Source organism: Atractosteus spatula, chromosome 5, assembly GCF_055471065.1.
Source record: "Atractosteus spatula isolate fAtrSpa1 chromosome 5, fAtrSpa1.hap1, whole genome shotgun sequence".
Taxonomy (NCBI): Eukaryota; Metazoa; Chordata; class Actinopteri; order Semionotiformes; family Lepisosteidae; genus Atractosteus; species Atractosteus spatula.
The window spans coordinates 32,202,359-32,228,738 of NC_142710.1; the positions used below are offsets into that span (position 1 = coordinate 32,202,359).

General features: G+C 34.3%; 1 protein-coding gene across 1 annotated transcript in view; it reads right to left on the reverse strand.

The window, feature by feature from the left end:
- LOC148834972 (heparan-alpha-glucosaminide N-acetyltransferase) overlaps window positions 1-25,195 on the reverse strand; it is a 107,118-nt gene extending 81,923 nt beyond the window's left edge. Inside the window, exons 1-4 of the mRNA XM_088915786.1 lie at window positions 25,111-25,195; window positions 23,697-23,791; window positions 19,380-19,513; window positions 13,649-13,770 (exon numbers count right to left, since the gene is read on the reverse strand). Of these exons, the coding sequence (XP_088771912.1) occupies window positions 13,649-13,770; window positions 19,380-19,513; window positions 23,697-23,791; window positions 25,111-25,195 (436 nt within the window). The remainder of the gene's footprint in view (window positions 1-13,648; window positions 13,771-19,379; window positions 19,514-23,696; window positions 23,792-25,110) is intronic.
- Window positions 25,196-26,380: the final 1,185 nt, after the last annotated feature.

Here is a 26,380-nt window from a genome sequence, read left to right on the forward strand (position 1 = left end):
GTCAAGTCTTTTTAGTTGGCTGCCAGATTGAATTTGTCAGCCTTGACAATTATTAGGCAAGAACACTCAACATTAATTTCAATTAGGTGGAGATGAATGGCTAATTTTATGTATTTTCATTGACAGTTGTATGATTCCTGTCTGCCTCTGTTTTATTGCTCACCTTAATAATGTTCTGAAACAGTACATGATCACGTGAAGCATCAAGTGGCTAAAAGCTCTCATCTCATATATCTGTAACTTTATGTAGGTTTTTCAAATTTCTCTTGTTGAAACTAGACTATAAAATGAACAATGCTGCTTTACAAAGAGATCAAAGAAAAGCAATCAGAATAATCCCCATGCTGATAGGAATGTCATACGCAAAAGGATGAAAATAATTGAATCTCTTCAATCTCGAGCAGACTGAAACTACTGTACAGGGTATTACATTTACTGTATCCAAATCCTGAAAGGTACTGACAGATTCAACCCAATGAATTACATTATGCTCAGCAGTGTAATAAGGACAGAACCAAAAGTTATGAAGAGGTATATTTGAGATTAATAAGAGAAGACACTTTTTAATACAAAGTGTGGTGGGTGTCTGGAAGAAATTGGCAAACCATAATGTTGAACAAGATTCCCTAGCAATCTTGAGAAAATTCCTCAGATCCTCATATCACTAAATTTTGAGCAATAAAACCAACATGTTGTGTCCTCCTCTCATTGTTCTCATCCTCTCACAAAACCTAATTTTCTTATGTTTCTAAGTGTATAAATTGAAATGCTACAGTTGTTATTAATATTTCAGTTGTGTAAGCAGGACTGTCCATTACCATTCAACTGAATACATAATGTGGCTTTTTTTAACACTTTCAGGTGAATCAGTGAATGTTGCACAAAGGAGAATAGAATTAACCTTATTTAGTCTTGGCCTGAGCAGTAACATGGTCCTGCTTATTTAAGATTATTCCTTTGCAAAGGCAGACACTGCCGTGCCAAGCTACTGTATCATGCTATTTTTACCTATCCATGGAACAACAAAAAGATCTGGTCTTACTCTGATGTTATTCAGCCATACATATTGATACATAGTCAAGAACTTCAGGTAGTTATGGTACATTTTAAAGCTGAAAACCAATGATGGAATGGAATCCACATACTGTATGTGTCTGAAATGTCTGTAAAGAAGAATATTTCAGAATGCTAATAAAATCTATGGCTTTCAAAAGTTTACAGAATGGCATCTGCTAAATCACAACACAACAACATAACTGAGGTTGGCTCATTTTTCTGAAAACTGCAATTTTGTTATTTACAGTCAGTGTGCAGCATTCTATAATATTTTATCAATATTGTTTTTAAGTTTTTCTCTTTAATGAATTCACTTTCCATGTGTAGAACACAATTAATATTTTAATGCTTATGCTTTACATACTGTATTTTCCCTACTACTACTCTCCTTCTGAAATTTTATGTCTAAAGCACTATATTTTGTTGAAAGGCAAAGCAATTCATATTTAACATCATTGCTTGTGCAATTGTACAACACAATAAAAATCAATAAAAAGAAATCAAGCTTAAACTGGTAATTCATTTGGAAATCATAAAGATTCACCAAAGAGAAGAATCCCACAATGAAGTTTTCAGTTACTATTAATTGGTGAATACTGTATGCCTATTGACAACGTACAAGGAAAGTGCACTGAAAGTCAGAATATGTGATCAGGGAATTGTAGCTCACAGCTTCTTTTCTGTCCAACACTGTTTATTGATCTTTGAAAGAAAAAAAAAGCCTGTGATTTTGCAAGAAGATATTTTGATTACTGCTTGATCTAGCAGTAGATGTTCTTTCCATTAGTCCAGATTAATCCTTAGAAGGCAGCTGCTGTTCTTCATAAAGCATGTAGGGTGTATTTTAAAAGATACACCCTTTGCTACTGTAAATACCTTTAAGTAAAAGCATATTAAAACATATTAAATACCATATATGATTGCCCTTAAGCAAATTAAATTTTGCACGTTTTGATTTCAATAACATTGAAATAATTCTTTTGAGATTTTTTTGTGAATCTTAAACTCATATGGGCTCCTCCTAAGCAAAAATTGCAAAAATATCTGCATTGTCTTCATTTAAAGCTGCTTTTAAAACATCCAATGTCTCTTTATTCTTGTTTAAGTCATACAACAAGTCATTCGCTAAGCCTATTATCTGCCTAATACCCTGACAAGCCATTCAGTTCTGAATTGTTTAGTGAGAGAAGTACTGTATGTAACCATCCAAATGTATATGTATATCACTATATTGCAATGTGATATTATTTAAAGACTCAAACATACCTGTGTGCAGAGCATCGAAGATGAATGCCCTTAACCACTTCAATATTGCAAAACAGAAAACAGAAAATCCCCTTGCCAAATAAGGATTTTCTTCCAACCTCTCTGTTTTATTTAATTTATAATTCAACTAGAAATCTCCTCACTTACTGTACATGAAAAAAGAGATAGGTGAAAAGACATAGATACTCCAGAAAATAAAATTATTGGTAGATGTAACAGGTTTTTAGTACTTTTACACCACGTTATTAAAACTACAAATATACTTCATTATAAAGTGAATCTCAATCCCACTCGCAACCTTTCAGCTAAAGTATTCCTCTACTTTCTTTTCAGGTCTCCTACATTTTCTCAATAAGTAGACTGCAGGTACTGTATATTTAAAAGCACAGACAATGGAAACAGTTTCAGATAAGTAATATCAGAACTCCCTCACTGGGGAATATCGCAACCTTGTATCAGTGTGTATATTAAGCACGTGCAGGTCCACTCTAGTAAAAAAACATGTTGTGTGAGCCTTGAAACGGTGATGTAAGTGGTAATTACTTCCATGCAATATACAAGTAACAGACCTTGAACAAGCAACAAAGCTTTCTGCAGTTAGCAGAGAAAGCCTCACATCTTTTAACACATCTAACCAAATCTAAACACTTCCTAATACATTTCCCTGAAGAGTAATTTGAAAATAGTCTTTGAAAAAATTAGAAGCCTACTTTTCCTGCTGTCGTGCGTTTTCCCACAAAGCCTTTATGCTTTTGTCTGCAGAAGCAACAATCACATGCCATTTTTTATTTTATTTTCTACAGTGGGCATTTTTCCAGCACCTACAGTACTTCCCAGACAGCCAATCAATAGTGATGAAAGCACTGAGACTATGTGCAATACACATTTACATGGAGGCTCCATTTTAAAGAGCGAAATGACTGTCAGTGTGACTGCCTGGCTGATAGAACTGAAAAGGTATCAGAATCTCAGTGTTAATTATATCCCATGGCTACAAGACAAAGAAGACTGTCATGAAATTAGGTCCTGAAAATATTTTGTTCTTCTTATTCTTTTAGGTTTATGGAAGAAAAAAAAACATAAAATGTACAAAAAATGTGACCGAATAAGTCAAAACAGGCATGACAACAGAAGCTGATCAGGGATCAACACACAGTAAAACATCATTAATTTTGTAGACCTTTGAGGATTTAATTAGGTTGAGATAAAATATTGGGCACAATTCTTAGAAGTAACTGATATAATTTTTGAGCTTTTGTCAACTTTTGGATATTATATTAGCACCAGGGTAAAATCATTTTTCATTGTATGTCAAATTTGTCATACAATTATTTTTCCATGGATCATTTCAGATAGAAATGAATAGATCTACACCTTAAAATAAATCTACTTATAGTGAATAAGTAATTAAAACTCTTAATTATTACATTTATTTGAAATGCGGGCTGGATTGAGGAACAAATAGAAAAAACAAGGTTTTTGTGACACAGTGGTACAGTGGTTTGCATTCAGTTCTGAACCCAGTGTGCTATATCTGTGTGGAGTTTGCTTGTTTTTCCCATGTTCCCATGGAATTTTGCTGGGTGCTCTGGTTTCCTCCTACAGTACAAAGACATATGGGTAAGTTAATTGCCTTCTGGGAATATTTGCCCTTGCCTGTGTGTCTGCATGTCTGTCTTTATGTACCCTGCAATGGCCTGGTGTCCCATCCAAGGTGTGTATCACCTTGTACCTCATGCTTGCTGGGATAGGCTCTGGTTCCCATGTGACCCTGAAGTGGATGATATGGTTAGAAAATGGAAGGTTTGTTTTGTGAGGTCCTTACTTTAACAATACCTACTGTATTGGGCATACCTTAAAGAACGCTTTTTCTGATCCAATCAATGAATATTAATTCTAACTTTTAACAAAGAAAAAAAGTGCTAAAATAATCCCTCTGGAGAGAATTCCAAAGAACATCAGTTTGAGTAAGCAGTATGTGCATAGCTGAAGAAGGAAAACAAATATAATAGCATAAGGATTTGTGTTCCCTTCCTCAGTAGTTTGCATCTACCACCTACCTTTGTTTTGCTGTTAAGGTCTGTGTTATACTTTGCTTTATCCTGTCAGACAGTAGCCCCAATCATTCCTGTACCCACTGCAGAGCATTATAACATATGGTGATTTTTAAACCTGTTTAGAATTAAGCAAATAATAGGCTCCTGAGGAGCTCAAAAAGCAAATGTGCTAGTGTTATGTTTTTAAGGAATTGTGAGCAAGCAGAGACAATTGACCCAGTGCTGCCAGGGTCAAGTGATATCGGATAATCCTCTGCATGCCAATTTATGTTGACCATACTTTGTGGATGCCTGCAAGCTTGCAATGTCATCATTAATTGATACATCACTCTTCCAATCAGTGCTTACTCTGTGCATGTGCAGGCTACTCTCCCTGTACAGCACATGTATTGAAGTGATAACCTGAGAAGATAACTGGTGATTGTAACACAATAAATAACTCCATTACTAGATATGGCCTTCAATGATATACTTCCAGATTTAAAATATCAGAAACACTGAAAACATTGTTTTTTTTTCAGAATGGTTAAAGTACGCTTGTTGAAGGTTATGTTTTATTTATTTTTCTCTCCAGAGGTAGCTCCTTTTTGATTAGCTGTGTCATCTATGCTGTTAAGACACACGCACGCTGGGAATTGTGTGCAAAGCATTAACAGCATAACTACTGAGACATAATGAACTCTATCTTTATGTCCCAGAGTGGAAAAACAAGCAACAGCAGGTCACTCATTCATTACAAAGATAAATACATCAACCAGCCTTCCCATGGAAACAGAAAGTCATTGCCCACTGAATGCTACAATCTACCGTTCGTACTGTTTACTTTATACACAGCACTACTAACGTAAAACACAGAGATAATGTATGATTAGAACATCCTGAGAGAGAATTTGCTTCTTATAAAAAATACTTACAGCTCTGCAAATAGATACCGATAATCAAAATATTTGTATGCATTGATGCATATACTGTACTTTGCTTGTCAAAAAAAGGATTTTTGTAGTCTACAAGCTCTACAACAAAAGTACATTTTATGTTTGCATTACTTTTACCCACAAGTTTTGTAGGTTTGAGAACACTTGTTTAATACATAATAGTTAAAATTCGCTTTTGTTAATAGTTAATAGAATATAAACATAGGCAGTATATATAAAAATATCATTACACTAGATCATTGTCATATTACAAAACAAAAAGAATTTCTGAATATACACAATTTAATACATTCAAATGTGTATTAAAGACTGAGAAAAGTTAAAAAATGCATTTGGCTAATCACACATACACACCTGTTTGTAGCATTTTAAACAATATAAAAGCTTGTACAGCTGCAGCAAACCATAGTTCCAAAATAATTCAGCAGACTTTTCATTAACACATGATTGAAACATAGCTTTTAAAAAATACCTGTATAAAAAATGAAAAAAAACAGTAGAATTACACCATATGTTAACTCCCTGTGATTAACATAATCACATAACCTGTAATCACTTCCTGTGATTGGTCTAGTAAAAGGTATTCTTAACTTCCTTTATCTAGACAGACTACAGTATGTGCAGAACCTCTTGGGATAGTGTGTGGTTGTAATTTTTGTTTTTTAGAAAATACAGTATACTGTATACTGTATGACAAACCTACACAAGTGTGCATTACAATACTTGTGCAGAAAACAAAATAAAATTAGGATTTTATTCTGGTTAATCACCTAAAGACATTTGTTTTACAGAATTTCAATGATGAGAGACAAATGAGACCTAATCACTTCAGAGCTTCTTTGGACTTCCAGATCTTGCCCTTGGCAAACTATAGCCCAGGGTCAAGTTGAATGGCTATATATCTCTAAAAATTTGACTTGATGGCAGCTCATCAGGCATTGATCTAAGTGAGGGTTTGCAAAGTCAATTGTACACCATTCAAATAATGGCTATGTTTTCCTGAAAGCCTATAATTTAGAGTGTCTTAAGTAAACCCAGATTAAGGGAAAAGGCAACCTTTGAAAGGGCCATTACTTCATAATCCCAGTGGTTTCTTAATGCACCTTACACATTACTGACTGTGGATGCAGCATGCAACACAGAGAGCTTTTATTTTATGTTGTTTCCGATACAAAAATCAAGTAAAGATTCAGTCAATACTTTGTTACTCTTGGGACCCCTTCCAGTCACCCCTTGATCGAGTCCTAGTCTATAAGTAGTGTTGATTCTTGCTGATTTAAACAGAAGCATTATCCGAAGATCAAAGGAGCAGGCATTATTTTTACCGAGATCTGCCAGCGTAAGTGTATTTTTAAACAGGTATCACCATTTGAGTGAGGTCACCATTAGTTGGACTAACTCAGCCTGCTGCATACTGTATGTCTCACTTGGTTTGAAGTTTGATTATAAAACAAGTACAGCACTTACATTCATCTTTACAAGTTTACAGTAAAAAAAACAAGACTAAGGAGACAATGCAAGATGAACATCAAGTCTGCTAATGGTGTACTTAAAAATTAAATGAAAAATAAATGTCTAAATATTTACTTTTTATTGAAGGAGTTGAGCAATGTATGGCAATTTCATGCCCTATATTTTATGTTTACTGCAGTTGAATCTCATAAAATAACTATTACATAGAAAACTGATCAATGTCATTATAGGTACAAAATGTATTTTATTGGGAAATAACTGTGAAGCACCTTGTCCTTGTTTGTAGTGAAGAAACAATCAATGTACATTTAATATGATTCAAGTACCTTCATACCATGAGGCAGCATTGTAAATATGAGAAAAATATACAAAAAACCTTATGCTATGGGGTATTCAGGAGTGGAAATAAAATGTAAGAGTTATTAAAATTATAAGAAGGCTAAAGGGCTATTTAGAAATAATTCTAAACAGAATGTCATAAATGACAATAAAATAAAATTAGGATGTATTTTTTCGTGAAATACAGTTTACTTCTTGAATTCACTTCTCTGTTGCAGACGTCTTCCTCATTCTTAAAATTTCTCTCTGTTTTTTAAGAAAACAAATAAAGGAATGGGGAAGCCTGTCTATCTTAGTACTGTATAAAAAATGTTCCAACATCAGCACCCATTCAATAGCAAGCATGGGTCTAGGTCACAGACAATGGAACCTATCGGTCAATTATCACATACTGTACCAAAACCAAGTGCCAGCATTTCCTTAATGTGCTGCTGTTCTGAAATTTATTAACCTGGCACATAAGAGAACACTTATGCACATAATGGAAAACAAAAAGTATTCTTGAAATAAAACATATATAATGGGATACAAATGAAGATAATATATTGACAGCACTGAAATTTACAACATACAGTACTCATTTACTAAATGTACTCAACGCCTATACTGAGATGCATGTAATGTTAAAGCTGCCAGATATACAAAGATATCCAGAAACTGTACTCTTTCTACCTAATTTATCTATATTATGCTGATGATATAAAATTTTGCAAAACCTTTTTTTGGCAGTCATGAAAATGCAATGTTGAAATTAAGCATTTCAAAAGCTGATCTTTCATTTATTAATGTGCATTTGTCATAGACAAAGAAATACATAACAAACGGAATATTACATTACTAAATTATTAAATTATGAAGAATTCCCAAAGTAATTGGACTCCTCCAATTCATTATGACTTAAATTTCATTAGGTCATAAATTCAGGTCAAAATTACAAGCATGTTTTTGGGGTTGTTCAATAAAAACCAATTGCTCCCAGTCATTAGTGAAATTATGTTCTGTTAATCTATTCATAAAATTCCTAATTAATCAAGCAATAATACTTCTTAACAATATTTCTTTTGTTTTATTACCTAAATTCACAACCTATAGACTGAGATTTTTAACCCTTACATATGCTTTATCTGTACATCTAAAATGCTAAACAAATTGCAAAGAAAACCATTGCAAAAAAGATTGTAGTGTACAATAAAAGTTAAAACCTCATATTCATCATAGATTTTCTTGTAACTCAAGTTCTACTTTTAATGTAAGATGGATAAATCTCATACTGTAGTTTATACACTATAGTGGTTTATACATAACTTTTTTCCCCATCTCTTTTCTTTATATCATGCTCTTCTGAAGGCTAAGTAAAAAGCCAAACTTTCCCCCTTCTAGTTTTTCTCTCTTGTCTCTCCTCCGTTGCTTTCCAGTCAGAGAGTCCTATTAGACTAACAGTGCTACTTTACACAGTACTAGTAAGCAGAACCTATTCTTTTTGCATTTTGTATTGCGCATTCTAAACCAAGAGCCAGGTTTCCAAGAGACGGTAAAATATTAACAAGCTACACCAGTTCCGAATAAATTTACTTTTAAGATATTTACATACTGTATACATAATTTTTACTAATATTTTTGGAGAATGCCTTTCAAAGTTTTTATGTTGTTATGTTCATGTTTTTGAGGAATTACAATATTTGACTTGCTGAATGTCTTTTTATGACTTAATTTCTTGTGTTTTTTAGGTATGCATGATGAGGTCCTAACTCATCATGACTGCAGCCTTTCTTAACTTTGAAAATCAGGTCTCAGGGCTTTGGGGGTCATAAGGATAGAATACAGCATTTAAGTGGATTAGAGTCCAGAATTTCAGAGAGAAAGCATTCTATTGTTATACTTACTATAAAGCAATACAGAATATTAATGGTGCATTTTGCTTTAATAGAAATTATTTGTATGACTAGAAATGCATCACCAATTATCAACTGGAGCACAGGCTATCAGTCAAAGACTGACAGGAGGCACACTATACAGAGAAGGGTGCTGACCTTGGAAAAATCACCTGTCTAGCATTTTAGAACATCCTGCACTTATGCTGTCAGTCTCTGCATTTTGATACATACCGTAGATACACAGATAAATATGCATTTTGAATTAGAAGCAATACAATCTGATCACCAGTTTAATCAGGTTCTAAACAATATTATGTGGTCTTCATTTTAACTGCTAAAATTTTTATACCAGGCACTGCAGATGATTAAACAGTAGGAAAACCTTACCAAGCACAACAAGATTGTGTCCTTAGAAATTCAAAAGTTTAAGAGCAGATACTGAATCTGGGAGCCCTGGGGATGCTTTTAATATTTAGGGAAATCTTTTAAACAAAGTTAGTCTTTCAAAATGTAGGGACAGAATAATTAGACAGTTTTTGAATAGCAAGTCACATAATGTACAGATGATATTTTAAAAAAAGTGTGCTTTACATCTTCTTTGAAAAGGAGATGGTCTGATAGATTAGGTAAACAGGAAACAAACTCTGAGAGAGACTAGAGGGCTCTTAATTCAATAAATGGGCTTATTACAACTCTGGGGCTTCTGATGTATGCTAAACCTCATTTGCAAGTTTGTGTTAATGTGTGTTTGCTCATTACCATATCAGAAAGAGGCTTTCCTGAAGACTTCCAATTAGTAATTACTCCTCCTTTCCTATTTACATGGATACTTGGATTATACTTTTATTTCATGTGATGGAAAAAATACTGTATCTGTATTTTATTCGTGTAACTTAAAATGGTAACTATAGTTACAATTCAGCAGTACATTAAACTAATGTAAAAATGCAATGCTAAAAACAAACGTCAAAAATGAAAATAAAAAGTACCATCTAAAAGCATATTTGATAAACTATGTTACCAACATCAGGTTTTGGTATGAAAATCTAATTTTTGCTGTATACGGTAGCTTTGATAAATAGTATACATTTACACTACTTGTGTACTAAAAGAGTAGTAACTATGGTCTTAAAGGTCAGAAATAAGGCCCTGAAAATTCAGCTCTATACACTATAATATTCTGTCTGATTGAGTCAGAAAGTAAAGTTGTGGTTTGATAAATGAATGTTAAGGGTTAACTACTAAAATAATAATGATAATAAAAACACTAAGACTTACTGAAACAAAAGCTGAACTGACACTTTTCAGTGAATGGAGGCTCATCCCATTTGCTCTGTTTTTGAGAGTAGGTGAGCTGAAAGCTGTGTGTCTTCTGCACTACCTATGTTTTCAAATATTTATCACAAATCCTGTAAACTGCTGACAACACAAACATCTATATTCAGAATACAGAGATCCCAAAGAAAGGCACCCTGGGAGTACATGCATTAGATCCATTTTGATAATAGCGCCTTACAAAGCATTTTTTCAGTATTCAGCTCAATGTCATTAATGTCAAGGTGGGCTATTTTGTAATTAATCCATGCACAATTTTAAAGGGCATCTTTGAAAAGCCCAAGAATAATTAACAAGATAGCTACTCAATTTAGAGTTGGTTCTGCCACAACAAAGAAGCGCATTTTAGGCAAAAAACTGATACTGAAAACTAGATATGTTTGATTTAAGGGAGTCACAGAACAGACAGAAAGTCTACTATACTAGCGGGCAGATAGATTTAAGGATGTAAATCGGGACTAAAAAACAACTCTGAAAACACACTGAAATTCTCAAAATTCATACCAAAACCTTATTTATTGTCTTATTCAGCCATATGGAAATAAAGTTTTCTGAAGAAAGTGAATTTGGAAACTGAGAACTGGGGTATTTCTACAGAAACATCATAGATTTTTTTTTTATTGTATAAGGGGATGCCTTTACTAATGTAATTCAGTCATCTAAAAGCAATAGTTGTCATCAAATTGTGTTTTTAATGGAATTTTGCAATTAAAAATTAACTTAATTATTAAAATATGTTCAAGGCAACTGGGGTATTATCTAAAGAGAACACTGGTAAACTGAATAACAACTATAATCATTACAATTATTGTTGTTGTATTCATATTTATTATAAGAAAGATTTCTGAAGGAAACACTTTTAAATAACATTTTCTCTTCAGAAATTACATAATTGCAACTGTAAATTAGATTTAGGAAGCTCAGGAAGTGAGGTGATTAGAGCAGGCTGTGTGTCATTGATTGCAGTGTCACTGCGGAATATGAGGAAGGGGATTCCTACCAGGCTACACAAGTAAAACTGTTTAATAAAATATAAATGAGGGTCCCAAGGTTAAGTTGCCTAATGAACAAGATGTCAGGCAGTGATGTACTTGAGTGATACTCCCTTCAGTGGTTTCACATTCACAATACCATTGCTCAACTTTGATGGGAGTGGGAGACCTTTTTTGTATAGCCTATAATAAGTGAGATTTCTTCTTTCTTCCAAGCTACAGTAGAACTTTGCTTCCAAGCCAATACTCTTTGATTAATAGAACATATGCAAACTACAAGGCAAAAGAAATAGCTCTGTCTATCCTGAACTGCAACTTACTTTGCGCAATTCCAAATATCCTGTTTTCAGTACAAAACATGATTATAGTTGTTGCCACATATCAAGAACGAGGTACTGCAATGGTTGTACCAGGTCTCTGACTTCTTTTTCATAAATAATGAATCTTTATTTTCCCATAGTTTAACCTAACTGAAAAATTGAATTATCTGATATTTTATTATTTCATCAAAACCCCAACAATGTCAACCCCAAACAATACTTCAATTTAATTTAACAAAGATTTTGGAGTAAACATGTTCTAGAGAGATTATGCTGAACATTTCAGAATTTCAAGTGATTCACTAGAAAACTAGATAACACTAGATAAACACACACAATTAGGTTAAAATGGCAAATTGCAGAAACCATGACATATCAGAACTCATCTTCTCATTTTAATTTTAATAATAAGAAAATTAATGGTATTTTTGGAATATGTACATTACGGATATCTGCCAAAAACTGGACAATTTGCAAAAGGTTCTGGCAATTCAGGACGTCTCCAGCTGCAGAGGACATATTGTGAAGATGGATTAAATTGTATTGATTTTAAGGTCCTGTTCAACAAAAAAGGCCACATGGTCTCCCACACAAGATCATGATGTGAAACAGACACACAACAAGCCTTATATCAAGACATGATGTGTGCTTTTAATTTGTGGATACCCTGGAAAGTCTTAAATTTAAAAGTAAGTTTTTTTTTCTTATCTGCAGCACTTCAAAACACTAGAACAACTGAAATCAATATGCCTTAAAACGCTTATGCTTCGTTAACAATTTCCTTTTCAATAAACTATGTAGGTGGTATGTGAATTTACTGTATGTACAGAAAAACAGAATATGTTAAATATTTTAATGGTAAGTTAATTTGGAAAGTCACCTAACCATAGACTTCTCCTTTTGTAGCTTAATAACCAAATGTTTTTTTTGTCACAACGTCACTTACTGTATCTTTGTGCATTGGATAGTAAGGCATGCACTTGATTTGAAATGTTTCTTCAGAATAAGACAGAAGTTATACATTTTTATAATCTAATAAAAAATGTGAATACATTTATTACATGAGTATTTTACTCAGTAATCTAAGTCTGAATTGTTTGTTACACTACACATTATCACAGCCTAAATCAGGCAGAAATACAGAACTTTGAACTTTGAAAAGATAACCTATTCCTTGAGAGGATCTCACACAACAAGCTCTTTAACCAGTTTGTGTCTTTGTTTAGATTTCCTCCAGGGAATGAGGGTTTCTACACCAGCCCTTTAATAATGAGATGTTAGCTATGATCACAATTGATGTTTATATTTAGTTTCAGTCATTGACCCAATGTGGAAGTGCCTGTTTGGTAGGAAAAATGGAGACAGGGACCTCTACAATTGATTTTTGTGTAAACTGATGATTAGTTCATTTTTATTACACATAATTAGTATATGGTAAAAATATAATCATACATTTATTTAATTTGTTTTAAACATTACTGTGATTCTTAATTTGTTCAGTTGAAATATTTGTTAATTCCACGACTAGTGGCATATGTTCTACTTGTTTGAACAAATTAATCAATTCATCTTGCAACAAAGTTCCTTTGTTTCTAAGAAAGACAACTTCAAACTCAGGGCTAGAAAAAACATCTAAAGTGGCTTGGTTTCTTGAATAGACAGAGTCAAAGTTAGCAGCAAGAAATATTACAATATACAGTATACTACATTTGATTAATCTGTCTCTGGCAATTGTGAAACAGTCAAGAGCTATTACAGTAAATATTTATTCTTGTACTGTAATTGATATCTATCTTTCTGTCAACCTTTGTATTTTGGAGAGAATGCACAAGAACAGCACAAAATCAAAAATATCATGCATTAAACAATCAAACTGATTAACCGTCACATATACAGTAGCGAATCCTAAAAATGTTCATTTAAATTTTATGAATATCATATGAATGAAACAAAAATCACAGAAGAGTCTTTAATTTAACTGTAAGATGTGACAGAACTCACCAGTGTAACTGTTAATGGGTGCCTTTTCAACAGTCTGGATGCACGTGAATTTGCTGTCAATCCCAGTTTGTTCTTGGACCCATGTAGAATAATGTCCTGCCTCTCCATACAGTTTACTCCAGCTAGAAAAAGGAAAAGTAAAGACATAATCAACTCACAAAAGTATCTAGATTGCATGTATCAAAACTATTTTGTGACAGAAGGGCCTATTAAACTATTGTTAAAGCTGTAGGTGACTATTGAAGTGTCTCAAAAGAATCTAGAAGCAATGGGTAATGCCTAACTAGTTCCAACATTTCCAGCTTCAGAGCAAAGCGATGTTTTCTGGGAGGTAAGGGGTCCTAGGGGGTCAGTGACCAAAGCAATCATAAGGTTTACCTTGGTTTAAGTTAGTTAAGCTCTGGGTAAATTATTCAGTGTCAATCGACAGCCCAGAAAGATGCCATATAAGATCAGAGCAAGACAGGACAGAGGGAAGAACAGACCACGAGAGAAAGTGAAGACAGTGGAGACTTAAACCGCAAGCCAGACGAGAGGTCCTTGTTCAAGATAATCCAAAAAGATTCATTTGGAGCTAAGCATTTGAATCTTGCTAAGAAAGCTTGCTGTTCTGTAGTTTTTAAGGAACCTGGATTTCCTCAGTGAAAAATCCCTTGGTTAAAAATGCCCTCTCCCACCTTAGTGGGTGCATTTTAGAATAGGAGGATGGGGTCCCATTTATTTTGTGGTCTTTGTAGGCAGCAAGAGTTGAATACTTGGTAAGAGTTGTAAGCTCGTACTGCAAAAAAGGAAACGTGTGTTGTGTGTTTAAGTTTTATGTACCGCACATATTGTAGTGTGTTTATTGTCACTGTTATTTAATATTTGTTTAACAATGTGTGTCTGAATTATTGTTCTTTTCACCAAAGCTGGACCTGAGAACAAAGAACTCATGTGCCTCTAACTATACCAAATATACATGTACATGTACAGTATGCTCGTTATATTCTTGAAAATATCATTTACAAGATGGGGGATATGACCATTTATTTTACTTATTGTTTTATCAACTGGGTCATTTCCTGATTTTCTCCATTTTTGTAACCCTCCATTTGTAACACTATTCATATGTCCAGTACTGTGATGTGGTGTAAATTGCTTTTTTATGCTGTTCTTAATAGGGATGGTAATTGGTATTCATTCTTTGGCTGTGGGTCCGATTCCTTTTTGTGTTATTAATGGGGCTAAAGTAAGGGCCTTTTGGAGAGCATGAGAACAGCAACAAATATTCTGGAAGGAATGACACTGGTGTGCTTTTAATCAAATTTCGCTAATGTGTTACAATTTCAGAATACTAATTTGTAAAAACAATGTTATATACATTCTTGCATAAAGAATGATTTGTTTCTTTGATTAATTATTTTATTTAGGAATCTGTTTTAAAAAATGTAAATCAATTGAGCAAACAATGAATTGCACAAGAACAGATGTGGTATGATGAGATTCCACCTTCATGTACCTTAAGTCTGCAATCTGCAAATTGGAAAAAAACTGTTAGCATTCTTAAGATAAAACAAAATAACTGAATGTTATATCAAACAATCTGTGTACACTGAGGCAATGGTCTCTATAAATTGAAGTCACATAATTAAAATGACCTACCTTGGCCATTCTGCAGTTCCACAATGATAAACAACATGCTTAATGTATCTAATTATGTTATCAATGTGGGATGTATCCCCATCAGAGAATTCAGTCTCCTACAGTTTTAATCAGTCATTACTGAACAGGCTACTGTAATCCATTTTGAGGTCTTTCACTCAGGCATCTCCACACTCTCTGACTCTGTCAACCCAGTGACCTGTGGTTGGTCTACTGAATGACTGAGGAAATGGATCATTGCAAAGTTTGAGGAGACTATGGGTTTAATTTTGTGATTTACACTATTTCTTCATGGTGTAAATGGACCTTAAAGTTGTGAATTCAAACTGAATTATTACCATGCATCTGTTAATTCATAAAAGAAAGTTTTTAATGGGATACAAAAGATAGCTCTTTAGCTAGAGAAAAAAAATATACGTTTTTTATGTACATCACTGTCTTTGGCAAACAACATTTTAATATAGTACGTATGTGTGAAAATTACAGAGAAATATAAAAATGTTGAAACTGCTTTAAATATTTAAATAAATTGTATTAGAGCAGTTGACTATATTGACTGAAAACTTCATTTTTCCATGAGACTGCTTTTTTCAGAATTCTAAAATATTTTGTTATGCTGTGCAACACCAACTATTTGTGTCGTTGGCCCCTGTGGACAGGAGAGGGGACTGGAGTCTGGGCTCCAGTGGGCTTGATTACCAACATGAAGCATGACAGGAGAAGGAGCTGTGATGTAAGCTTTATGCTCCCTTTTCTTGTGAATTGCTGTTACTGTTTCACTGTGTGTTCCAGACACTGATTCTCTGCAGGCTTATGTACTGTATTTAGAGCCCTGTCACCTGCCCATGCTTCCTGGGTATACATAGACTATAGGGATAGACTGGGATATTCTGTTCTGGGACAACATTTGTTTTCCTTTTCCATTGTGTCCTACACTGGCAGTGCTGTGAGCTGCATGAAGTTTCCATTAAAGGGCAAAGGACACTTATGGGCACCTTGTAGAATTCCTATGTTTATACTCAAGTTGTGTTTTTTTAAAATGTCTACCACATAAAAAATGAGACCAAAACTATGATTTCTAAAAATGTCCTGTGTATCAATGTAAAAATAATACAAATCGACACATTTCTTATTAAAAACTTCATCACAATATGTGTCTTAACTTAAACTTTAAAATCAATCTTCTTTAAAGAACTGGATAACAGATGAAACCCTAATTCTTGCAGAACATTTATTCTCACAATAAACAAAACAACAAGCAATGAAAACACTAAACAAAAATCCAAATAAGAACATGAACCTTGAACAGTCCTTGACAGGGGAGCCTTTATGAAGGTACTGAAAAACTCTTCAAAGCCTGAGCTCCTTCGGATTGTCTTCTGTATCATTTCGGTGTACTCTCAGCAGCTTGTGAGTGACACCCAGTGGCTCTTTGACACAGAGCTATAACTGCCTCAGCAGCTGAGCCTTGAGTTCAGGTTCCATCTGCTCACAGGGTGCTTTACTTGGCCTTATTGATTGACTAGGGAGTGACATACAATGCCATCACTTAGAGTGTATTTTTTTCTTTTTGTGAAAAAAAGAAAAGTAAAAAATCAATATCTTCTTGGGTTGGGAAGGGACCTCTGTATTGATCTGATGAAGAATCTCTGGACCAGAGCCTGAGAGAAAAAGAGCTTTGTCGAGTGAAATCCAATGCTTTTAGAGTTCATTTAAAGATGACCCCAAATGAAATCTTCAAGCCCTAATGTCTTGTACACTCAGATTGTTTATAAATACTGCTGCAAATTCATGCTCTTGAACATCCTTCTGAGGTTTCTGTGGCCCTGCAGTTCTCTACTCTAAATTTTTAATGGGATCTTTGGATTAGGGCCTTTTTATCATTATTGAGATGTCAGCTTTTATTAACCTTTGGACAATAAAATCAATAGAAAGTAGGATATTTTTAAAAAGGGCATCATTTTAGAACAAAGAAGGTCATTATTAAACTCTTTCTTTGGTCAATATGGGGCAGAAGCAACAGGAATTGAAATGGTATCCTGTTTGTCACCATGTAAGAGGTTCTAAAAATAACCTCACCTCACCATATACAATACATACAATACAATTGATATTTGCTAAATTGTTAAATAAATTTACAAAAGGCTTTGAATCACAAAACAAAAGTTATACAAATAATTCTTATTAATTTCAGAAATGTTAATTGCTAATTGGCAAAATCAAATGGTAAGTCACACACAACACCTTTTTTTCCAACCATTTTTCAATGTTCATACTGGTTTTCTGTTAATTATTACATTCTCAGTGAATGAGTATGCAATAATTAACATGTGAACTAGAATGGATGAACCTATCATAGCAACAAGTTCTTCATTTTGCAAGACCGATGTGAAAATTGTCATACCTCTTAAGAAGTTAAATTCCTTCTCAAGATCCTGTTCCATTTAAGTGCAAACCAAAATAAAAATGAAATATTAAGCATGCTATATTACAATATTTGTAGTGTGTTTTTCTATTTAATAACAAATAAATGATTTATTATTTACATATATATTATTATTATAGATAAAATATTGGGAATCCAGTTGACAGTTGGTCTGGAACTCATGCTATACTAAACATATTTCCTAGATGTGCAGGAAACTGCCTGCAATCACATTATAGCTTTAAGATATCAAATATGCACTTTCACATCACAAAAGTAATTATAAAATTTAAATAATAAATTGTGCAGTTCTTTTTGTCATTCAGCAGAGGAATTACTCTTACAAAGTCTCTGAAGATGCTTTTGTAGGATATTTGGGATCACTGTCATATTGAACAAATCATTTTCCAGACCTTGATAGGATTGAATTGTATTGTAGTACAGTACCTGCTTGTGTTCTTCCTTGGAAGTATGGTTTGTCTTCTAATTGTTCTGATCGGAAACTTTTTTCATATGATCTCAGAACAACCCACTGTCTTATGCCTGGCTGTAGCTAGTCAGCTGTAGTCAGCTTTGAATTTTACTTATTGTTTGACTTAAAGTATATCGTATCTATTCGGTAAAAACTGTAACTTTAAATGTTTTTGATTGAGGTTTTTCTGCATAGCACAAACTTTAAACAGTGTAGAATAGCAATACTAAAAAATATCTGCAGCTTTTAATTAACATGCAGGCTTCTTATCTTAGTGTTGTATTGTCAAACTTTCCTTCAAGGTAGATTTCCCTCTTTAATTTCATTTGGATTGGCTGTTTTCAAGTTTAGTATCTGCAAGTAGCAACCATTTTATATTTAATTATTTCTCTCAGGCATATTTAATAGTAGCATTTTACTTAAAATACTGGATAAGATTTACAAATATCAGCATAAGGATTACAGCTACCCATTGTCTGCTTTATCCATTATAGGTCATTCATCTATCCCACCAAGCAACAGGATACACTCAGGAAGGGACACCAGTCCATAGCAGGGCACACACAATTAAACCAGTATAGCCTTGGACTGTGGGAGGAAACTAGAACACCCTGGAGGAATATGAAGGAGTCACAGTGCAGTTCAGTGAAGGACTGAGATTGAGATTTAATACTGTATGTGCCAAAAATGGCCATTTCTGGAGAATACGCAAAGTGCATTCCCCGCCATGTCCCAGAATTCTAGGAGTGTTAGAGAAGGTTTTACAGGTCCAGCCATGGTCACCCCATGTTATTACCATTAATGGGTGTTTATGAGTGACCATAACCAACGTAATGGAATCATAGAAAATACTTCCACTTATGGCTCAGTGGCTATTCCTGATAATGTTATCCCAACCTTTCAATTATTTCTGAGATGTCATACACAACAGCAGATGTCTGTTTAAAATGCACTTAGGTCAGGTCAGGAGTAATGACCCCAGGCGAGAGCCAGATTTCTTCAGAGGAAGCCCATGTGAATATGTGGAGAGCATACAAAGACAACACTCCAGGAATTGAACCTAGGGCCAATTGCAGGGCCACAACACTGCAATGCAGCAATGCTATCGACTGTGCCACCTTGCTGCCCATGATTGTATTCATATATGAAAACAAAACACATTCGCGTTTTGAATATGACAGTTTGTACTTTACCTGCATAGGGTGATGTTCCCAACTTCAGTCATGATCCTGAAAGTCAAGGTGAATTGCGTACGGATGGCTACTGAGGCGTTGCCAGGCTGAAGTCCACTGGAGGGTCGAACCACGACCAAAGGCTGGTACAGGCACTAAAAATAATTTAGAATTCTTAGAGGAGCTGGGTTTATCTTTAGTTTTAAATCAACTTTAATCCCAGTGCCTGTTTCCAGTTGCCAGCTTATTTTTTACCGCTGCTTACAAGCCATTTTTCTGTGCCAATAATGATACTGCATCACTTGCATTATGGCATGTAACCCCATAAAATGAATTATATTCAACTCCCCATGAAGGTGTTAGGAAACCACTCATATATCTCAGAGGGCAATTGGAAAAGTATACAATGTTATACAGACATAACTTTTAAAAAAATATTGCAGTGGATAAAGTTGAATTCTAAAAAGTATAGGATAGTGCAAAATCATTTACCTCCTTCCAATGATTCCATTTCTAATTTCAACTTCCCATTTTGGTTAATTACACACAAATACAATGAAGCTAATATTTTTGCTTAAACTGAACACTTTTATGAGGGAAAGAAGTATAATATCAGTGCAAACTGCAAAGGAAAATCAAGGAATGGTGCAGTTTTCTGTAAGGAATTCAAGTGTTGAGGTATGAGGATCCTATGCAGATGAAGGAGAATGTAGATACTGAAACAGGTGTCCAATCCAAAACGTTAGGCGAGTTCGTAGTTAAAAGCAAAAGGTAGTTCAAAAGCCTAAAGAAGTATCACAAGAGGGTTTCTAACAAAATGTGAGGTAGGAGCTCTCTAGGAGTGGAATCAATACCAAGCAGCGAGAAGCGAGTTAAGATGGTTTAAATAGAGCTGCGTGCCACACGGTAGAGCGTGTGCTGATGGATTAACACATGCAGTGGCGCTGGTTATTATTAACCCGCTGCTGGCACTGGTTAGCTCTCTTGTGGTAGATCTCTGCTGGCTGGCGGTCGTGACATTTTCACCCATTCTTCTTTGCAAACTTGCTCAAGCTCTGTCAAATTTGTAGAGGACAGTTGATCTGTCCACATACTTTCTATTGGATTCACTATTGGATTCAGGACTTTGAGCCACTCAGAGACTCACTTTCTTCTCTAGTGGAGCTACAGTACAGTATGTGTCACTGCTCTTCTGAAAGGTGAATCTTCCCTCACGGTTTTAAGTCTTTAGCTGCCTGGAACAAATATTCCTCTAAGACTTGCCTGTACTTTTCTGAATCTAATCTGCTCTCAGTCTTAACAAGCTTCCCAGTCCCTAATGATGAGAAGCAGCTCCATAAAATAATGCATTCCAGCCATTGAACTCTACAGCTCTGTCAAAGAGCTGTCTGCCTCGTGGTGGCATCTCTAACTAGTTTCCTATTTGCTTAGCTGCTTAGTTTTGGGGAACAGCCTGATCTATGCAATGCCTTGGTTCTTAATGATTAACTTCACTGTGTTCAGTGTCACTTGTTGTAAAGCAGTATCTTTGTCCTGATCAGTGCCTTTCTACAGCTTCATCCCTGAAAGCTCCTTGACTGAATATTTGTGTGAAATTCATTACCTGACAGAGGGACCTCACACTGGCATATTTATTCTGGAATTTTGTGAGACATCATTATTGCGCACAGACAGACACCTTACAATTTTGAACTAATTTAAGTTTGTCATAGCAAAGGTGTTACATTTGCTGACATATAACTTCTTTCTCCCATAAACATGCTCAGTTTGAACATTCAAGGTCTGGTGAAAAATAAAAAAATGTAAATAATGATTAAACTGCATATTCATCATTTGTTATTTAACAAAATATGAAATCTCTGGAAGAGTGGAACACTTGTGCAAGACACTGGATGTGATTATCACATACATTTAAAATATTTGTTACAGTGCAATTGCAATTGTGGTTAACCTTAAATAACCCAGGATCAAGAATAATGGTCATCTATCAATCAGGAACACAGATCTCTCTCTCTTCATTGACAGTGTAATCCTAGATTATTGGTCTAATTTCTATCATTGGTTGACATGTATCAAAATTCTCCAGGAACCAGTTGTTATTGTTGCTTTTGGATCAGAAAGTGTTTGTGAGGAAGGAGGCTCAGCTGTTCTTGGCCTTTAGTTCACAAGAATAAAGAAGATAAAACATCCTTCTTGAAAAGAGAAAGCAATTAGGAGACATTAGTGCTTTCCATCAACTTTGAACATCACTGCAGCCTGGCCTAATGGGGTTGTTTAATCAGCAATTAGTGTTAACAGTAAACAGATTTGCTTGAAAGAATCCTGCTACCGCCACGCTTGCTAGAAAAGCAGAAATATCTTTAATAGCATTGTTAGATATTATAAATTTAATGTCTGTGTGAGAATGAGGCATTGTAAGAATGATTTGAGCAAATTGCTTTTCTGTTTTATTTCTGGCATGTTTATGCATTGATAAATTGTCTGTTTAATGCTAAAAACCCAGTACACAAGAAAGTTATATTTTCTTAACATTTTGAAGTTGTGTTCCAGGTGGTTTATAAATATGAACGTCTCTGCAGGACACACACTTCCTTCAGTCACTGACTTCAGTCTTCTTTACCTCCTAGTGATTTACAAGTGGATTGAGTTTACCAGTCCACTACGGAGAGCTGGAGCTTGTGTTTTTGTTACATTATCATGTACCGAAAAACAAATATAGAGGAAGATCCATATTTCATATCAACAGTTATAAGCAAATGCAATAGTAATAGGTGATGTTTTAAAGGGGAATTGCAGTCCAAATTTCTCAGACCAGTTAATAAATTTTGATAACAAAATAAATTAATTGACAGTATAGAAACATTTTACAAATTTACCATTTCCAATGCGAAAGTACTGTATGGTCACCATTGTTGTCTCAAAACCCCATGTCTTGCCATGGGAGAGAGCAAATTTTTATGTGAAGCAGCCCTTTCTGCTCACTTGCTGTTGCTGTAGTGACTAATGTAATGTGATGTATGAGCAAATAAGTACAGGTTGTGCAGCAGATATTTCACTGCAGAAATGTTCCGATGTGATTTGCATGTACAGTTAACAAGTAAGTAGTATTTGTCAGCAAAACCTTCTTGAAGTGGAGAGCAATATTTCTATTACATTAAAGGAGGTTTATTCACAGGCCTACACTACTTGTTTACAATGTAATAGGGCCTTTTCACATCACCTGAATTTTTGTTGTCTTGTTCTGAATCACAGACAATGGTGGCAATATGGCACTGCGCATACCTGGAAATTTTGTCTATTTTGTGATGCAAACTGGAGAATTTACAAGTTGCTGTGTACATTTTACTTTTAATGTGGTTTAAAATGATTCATCAATGATGACTATTTGGAACTCCAAATTATAGAGTAATGTTGCTATTCCCCTGTAAAAGAAGAAAGAACCTCCTATTCCTCTCATTCTGTAAAAAATCATTATCTCAAGACACAAAGTACCAAATTAAGATTCACAAGCTCATTATTTGCCCTACCTAGACAACGCTTCTTAAAAAATAAGACCACATAGGATGCAATTATTTTCTCTGTAGATGCTAGTTGGGATCTGACTATGCATCGTTGTATTTGCTGACCAAAGCTTGAATGTTTAATTTCATGACGTGCTTCATAATTTGCCAGAAAGCACAAAGATTAACCAGGAGAGGCTTGGAGCAAAGTCTCATGGACTCTTTAACCTAGAAAATCCCTTATTTAAGTGGTGGAAAGGTTAAAGTGTGGAGAAAGAAAGGAATTGTGTATGCTACCAAAAATACCAGCTTACCTCTAAATCATGGTTAAGGACATGGCTTGAGCATTTTATTAATCATGGAACTGATGATGGCAGCAGCAGAATAAATTCTGACATTACAGATACATTTTGTCTGCCTATCTAGAACAAACTGCTTCTTCTACACAAGCATAGACTTCTATGCCTCAAAGAGGTAGCACCAAAACAGACTTTTTTACTCAGGAATTTGCTTAAAATTAATGTGTTCCCAAAATTCATATGCTTTTAATCTAGTATGATCAAATATATGGATGGAATTACCTAAAAAAATAAAACATTTTATTGCCTTTATCATTCTTATTAATCTCATGACCACAAATACAAACTGATTTACTGTAAAGCACAAATACTGATTGTTGACTGCTGTCCCACTACTATTGGAGGGCTCTGTATGCCCCTGTTTCAACATCATGTAAAAGAGAGAAGTGTATTTGTAATGAAACTGGAAGAACATCACAGGAAAGAGAGCCCCCTGTTGTGTTTATTTGGTATTGCAATACCAATTCTGTGCCACTTACCTTGTAGCAGTAATCAGAGACATAGAAAACAATGATGCTTCTTGGCAATTTATTGTGAACAGTCAGCAAAGCCTCATCCATTTTTAAATTGGAATCTGAAAATGAAAGAAAAGTAATTTATGAGTAAAATTACAGTAAACAGTGGTACATTAACAAATTTAGTAGTAGAATACTAAATGCATGCTTGTGTTAATAAAACCTCACACCCTCAGTTAAAATATTGTGAGTTTGCAGGATAATCCTAGAGATGTATATTAACTAAACTAGAGTTTTTTTTTTCATAGTGAAAACACAGTCAGCTAAATTTACTTCTGAATTACATAGGACTAAGGTTGTGTTAAGGTCGAATTAGACACTGAAATGACCTAAACAAAAATAATTGTAATCCTGAATAAGGAGCAAATCAACAAAAAATATTTTAAAGGTTAAGGCCTTTACGATTCAATAACAACAGGTTCAATGCTGAGTTTACCACTTTAAAGTATTATATAATTAGACAGGTGGGTAGCTGCATCAGCATGCGTAGGCTGCAAAGGAACAAGTAATAGGTTTATTCCATGCTGAAAAGAGAAGAAAGAAAACACAACGTTTCGGTCGTGGAGCTTCTTCAGGTGTGACACCTGAAGAAGGCTCCACGGCCGAAAAGTTGTGTTTTCTTTCTTCTCTTTTCAGCATGGAATAAACCTATTACTTGTTCTCATATAATTAGACACCTGTGATTCATGCTTATATTCAGCATAGTGAAAAGCAATGAAAGTGTTTGTAGTAATCCAAAATTATTTGAGGTTTCATAGTTGTCCTTAAAACAATGTAGAACTATTTATAAAAGAAACCCTTTGGATAGAGGTGCACAATAATGTGCACAATATGAAGGAATACGAGGGAATTTGTCTCATTTCATCACTGAACCCATAGTCTTTCCAAATTCAGAAGTTTATTTAAAAATAACATTCTAATTGTTTGCATCAGGGTTTCTGTGGCATACAATATAGTGTGAATTATCTTTACTGAAGAATGTCATAAAATAAATGAATTTCAAATACTCTTAGAGGTAAGGACAACAGCTACATACAGTATGTAATTTAATGTAGAATTCATCTCACAGGCTGCACAATATGTCACAAAATGGATCAGATGAGTAAAATCAGATTCACGTGACAAATTCTGTTACATGCATAAAATACCTATGATGTAATTAGGAATTGTAATTGTACAATGTAATTATTACATAATAATTTAATTGAACTCAATGGATTAACTAAATGTGAAGATTTTAAAAGGAAGTTCTGAATACATATACAGTATTTGGAGGACTGCCTGTAAACAATTCAGTCTTATAATATAATTTGAATTGCACTTCTGGAAAACAGCTCAGAAACAGAAAGCCCTGTTCTTCAAAACTGCATATTCTTACCTTTGGATGATATAACTTCAGCTAATACAGCTGTGGAAATGAGAAATAAAACAAATAAAAAGGTCTGTGTCACTCTGGACTCCATGGTAGTCAGGATTTGCTCCACTTTACAAGCCCCTGGACCAAAGTTCAAAGGCCCAGCTAAAGTCCTTAGCGATTAGGTTTATTAAAGTCACTTTACAATTTCCTAGAATTAAAGTGGCAGTTGAAAATATCCATTCTTTTACTGGTTTGTTTCTCAAATGATGCATACACCCTTAAATACGTAACCTGGCATCATCTCATCTCTAAATCTCTAAACTACTACTTCAGTAAAAGCTTCTGAAAGATTTATCCACATCTATCACAAAAATAATATCGTCTTCTGACTGAGGCTGTTAATAAGCATTTTTGCTATAATAAGGCCTATAGATCCTGAAAAGAAATAGAGAATCATATTTAATAACCAACATATTTAACAAAGTATGAAACAAGTGGATACATTACAAAACATATGAAAGGATAATTAAAATTATAATGTCCTTTTCTCTTGATTTTCACTTTACTTTTTATTTGAGATAACTGTGGTATAGCAGAACATGTTTCGGGCTTGTTGCTAAAGAGAACAGAAGTGAAAGATGGTTCTTATTGTATAAAAGACATTATGCTGTAAGAAAAACACCAGCTCCAGTTAGACTGACTCATAAAATTTAAAAAAATCATCTGAATCTTGTATATTGGCAGAATGATTTTGAGCTAACTCCTAGTAGCGGCATTTTACAGCTAAAACAAAGGGAGTAGCATGTTAAAAAAGGAGCTCTAGTGGCTATTGTTTGTTTACATTTTTTATTACCAGTAAGGTTAGTAATTAAATGTCAGGGTAGATAAAGCTCTTACTCATATGTGCTGTGTCTTTTTTTTAGCTGTCAGTTCTTTTGATATTTGTGTTGAACAACAAATATGAAATATTTGATTTCTATATTTTAAGCCTTTTAATGCAGCACCTCATTTTCTCCCACAACAATTGGGTTTATACAATGAAAATCCAAAACACTTTTGCTGTTTCCCTTATTGTATAATTTGTTGGTTAATTTTATAGGTGAAAATGAGAATGACAACATTACAACATTTTAGCAATAGAGCCAGAGAAAATAAAATGACCTCTCCCTGATTTTACAAGGTGAATTATATTGAGTGGCAGGGAGTCTTTTCTATTCTAGTGCAAAGGCGAGCTGATGTCATTAAAAATGGCAATACTAGCAGCGAGTGTGTGAGCAGAGATGCATTGATC